The 3,676-nt window shown below is 46.2% G+C and overlaps 1 protein-coding gene across 1 annotated transcript; it reads left to right on the top strand.

Moving 5' to 3' along the window:
- Nucleotides 1-224: 224 nt before the first annotated feature.
- On the top strand, nt 225-845 carry LOC143629945 (uncharacterized). The gene has a single exon (XM_077099088.1). It carries the CDS (start codon nt 225-227, stop codon nt 843-845), a length of 621 nt encoding a protein of 206 aa, XP_076955203.1.
- The last annotated feature ends 2,831 nt before the right edge of the window (nt 846-3,676 follow it).

The raw sequence follows: 3,676 nt of genomic DNA, 5'->3' as shown, positions 1-3,676 counted from the left end.
TCAATGTGTTGAGTATTAGAGGAAATATTATCTTTACATTATTTGGTTTGATTTGGTCATAATATTGATCCTCAATTATAGGAGTCAATTGAGGATCCTAGTGCTATTTATTCTATTGTAATCGGCTGTTAGCGAATCAATCAAAACAATTCAGTCACTCCATTATCTTTCATGGTATCAAAGCCAAACCTCCCAAACCCTAAAAAAATTTTCTGCCGGCAGCCATGACCGGAACCGACAGTTCCTCCTCCTCCACCAATACTCCACATACTGACAAACAACCCTTGCACCCTGCCTATACCGTCACCAACATCAACAACAAAATTCGCACTCTTGATGGAAAGAAAGTCAAATATTCTGCCTGGGTAAAGCTCTTCAAGCTCCACGCCCGTGCCTACAAAGTTCTTCATCATATCGATGGCACTGACGCACCCGCAAAAATCGACCCAACATTCTTTGTATGGTCTGAAATTGATGCACTCATTTTGCAATGGATCTACAGCACATTATCCGATGTACTACTTGCACGGGTACTCGACATAGAAATCACGGCTAGAGCCGCCTGGACAAAGATTCAAGAAATCTTCCTCAACAATAAGCAAGCCCGATCCGTCACCCTTGAAACCAAATTTACCTACACCACCCTTAGTTCTTGCGCCTCATTCGATGAATATTGTCAAACACTACGATACCTGGCTGAACAGTTGGCAGATGTTGATCAGCCGGTGTCTGAAAGTCGCCTCGTCATCCAAATGATCTGCGGCCTACTGGTCGAATTTGACACAATTGCAGCCATCATAAACGAAAAAAAACCCACTTGGATCACTGCTAGAGGCATACTATAAGACGAACTTGATAGACACAAAGCAATATCAAACACCACTCGTGACACGGCTCTGGTGCACACCAATGGACCTGCTCAGTCTGACCCGGTACGATCTCCCTACCCCAACGGATATCGAGGTCGAAACTATGACCCGGCTAAAGCCGCCAAGGGTCGTGGCCAATCTTCTCGGGGGGGGGGGGGGGGAAGACAATGTGGAACTTCCAGGCCTCCTGCCCCTAATGCTCACCCTACATCCAACTCTTGGAGATCCCAATCCCCTTAAAACCCTACGGGCCACCCTCCTCACCCACCGGCCCAATACCAACAGCCCAACCACACCCAACACCCCAACTACAACTACCCACCACAACCTTCCTGGACCCCTCCACCCACACCGTACCCCTCTCACCCATCTTCCTATCCCTAACAGTTTTTGGCCCAACACCCTTCTCCCCAGCAGGCCCATTTAGCCCAGAAACCCAACTCGCAACCTCCTCCAGGATTCGATCACTACCCCGGAAATGCTCTCTGCCCCACCGACTTTGGAGTTGCACTCTCCACTCTAAGCTTAAACTATTATGATCCTCAGTGGAACATGGATACCGGGGCCTTCGCCCACATCTCATCCGATCCTGGTACTATTCTAACCCCATCTTTATTACCTCCAAGCCCTATATTTGTTGGTAATGGTCAACGTTTACCCGTTATGGGTTCCGGTAATGGCATACTCACCCTCCCTAACAAAACATACACCCTTAACAACATTGTCCATGCCCCAAGTGTTATTAAAAATTTGTTATCTGTACGTAAAATTACTATTGATAATCAAGTTTCCGTTGATTTTGATCCTTTTGATTTTTCTTTGAGGGACCTCAAGGATGGACGACTCCTTTCCCGCCACAATAGCACTGGAGATTTATACTCCTTCACCAAGCCTGAATTTGGCTTACATTCCTCCACTACTACTTCACCATGGCATGATCGCCTCGAACATCCCGGAGCGAACGTGTTAGATCATCTGCAACACACTTTTAATATTTCTTTTAATAAAACTGTTGCTACATCTATTTTTTCATCTTGTCAAATTGCAAACAGTAAACGATTACCATTTATGGATTCGGTTTCTAGAACTTTTAAACCATTTGATATTATTCATTGTGACTTGTGGACATCACCTGTCATCAGCAACTCAGGTTATAAATATTATATGGTTTTGGTCGACAACTTTACACACTATGTTTGGGTCTACCCACTTAAATACAAATCCGATACATACACCACCTTTACAAAATTTCACAAACTTATACAAACCCAGTTTCACTTACCCATTAAAACCTTTCAGTGTGACCTTGGCGGAGAATTCGATAATAATAACTTTAAAACATTTTCCGATCAAAATGGTCTCCTATTTCGGTTCTCTTGCCCTCAAACTTCTCAGCAAAATGGTCGGTCGGAACGCATGCTCCGCCGCCTAAATGACATCATAAGAGCACTTTTGGTCCATGCTCACCTCCCGCCCACATTTTGGGTCGAGGCTCTTCACACCGCAGCCTACCTACACAACATTTTACCTACCACGCGCCTAAATTTTCAAACACCCGCTTTTGCCCTCTATCTCCGTCATCCCAAATATGACCACATTCGAATCTTCGGATGTGCTTGCTATCCCAACATGACTGCCACTACAGCCCACAAACTCCTACCCCGTTCAACACGATGTGTGTTTCTAGGCTACCCATCCGACTTCCGCGGCTATCGATGCTATGACCCAATTACTGGCACAGTGCACCTTTCTCGCCATGTAGTATTCGATGAACACACATTCCCTTTCACAAACCTACCTCCTACACCATCCTACACCATCACTCCCCAATTTTTCCCATCCATTTACCCTACTGCCCAACCCCCGTCCACATCTTTCAACCCAAATAACCCCAACCTCAACTCATCCTCTACTGAACCCACTTCTCCTTCCCCACCCGTGGTTTCCACTGCCACCACCCCACCTTCACCAACTCCAAATACCACTACAGTTCAACCCAACCTCACCCCACAACCCTCTACATCTCCCTCACCATCCCCTCATACCACTAACGCCCACCCCATGCAGACCCGCGCCAAAGGTGGCATCTCCAAACCGAACCCACGATACAATCTCACTGCCACCACCAACATTTCACCTGTCCCGCACTCTCACACCAAAGCCTTATCGGACATAACTGGTTACGTGCCATGAACGATGAATTTAGTGCATTGCAGGCTATTAATACTTGGGAATTAGTTCCTCGGCCTGTCAACAACCCAGTCATCCAATCTATGTGGTTATTTCGCCACAAATTCAATGTCGATGGCAACTTGGAGTGCTACAAAGCCCGTCTGGTGTGTAATTGTACCGAGACGTTTAGCCCGGTGGTTAAACCAGCGACTATTCATACGGTTCTATCCCTTGCTGTGTCAAGCTCTTGGCCGATACACCAGTTGGACGTCAAAAACGCTTTCCTCAATGGCACACTTCAAGAAACTGTCTACATGGATCAACCACCTGGCTTTGCGGACCCCAACCATCCGAATCACGTCTGCCGTTTAAATAAATCTCTGTACGGCTTAAAGCAAGCTCCGAGGGCATGGTATTTGCGGTTTCAACTTTCTTTATATCCTTGGGGTTTCGAAGCAGCAAGTGTGATGCATCTCTTTTATCTACACCAATAGCAGTCAACGAGCATACCTTCTACTCTATGTAGATGATATTGTACTCACAGCTAATGAACCCGCTCTTCTCACACGTATCATCACCTTGTTGTCTAAAGAATTCGCCATGACCGACTTGGGGTCCTTACACCACTTTCTCGG

The sequence above is a fragment of the Bidens hawaiensis genome, unplaced genomic scaffold, assembly GCF_021521415.1.
Source record: "Bidens hawaiensis isolate Kalapana, Puna unplaced genomic scaffold, B.hawaiensis_p1.1 tig00005498_1, whole genome shotgun sequence".
NCBI lineage: Eukaryota > Viridiplantae > Streptophyta > Magnoliopsida > Asterales > Asteraceae > Bidens > Bidens hawaiensis.
Note: the sequence above shows the minus strand (reverse complement) of the source record. Positions and strands in the feature narration are given on the sequence as shown.

Excerpts from the sequence above, each read along its gene's own strand:
- LOC143629945 (XM_077099088.1), top strand. The coding sequence starts at position 225 with ATGACCGGAACCGACAGTTCCTCCTCCTCCACCAATACTCCACATACT.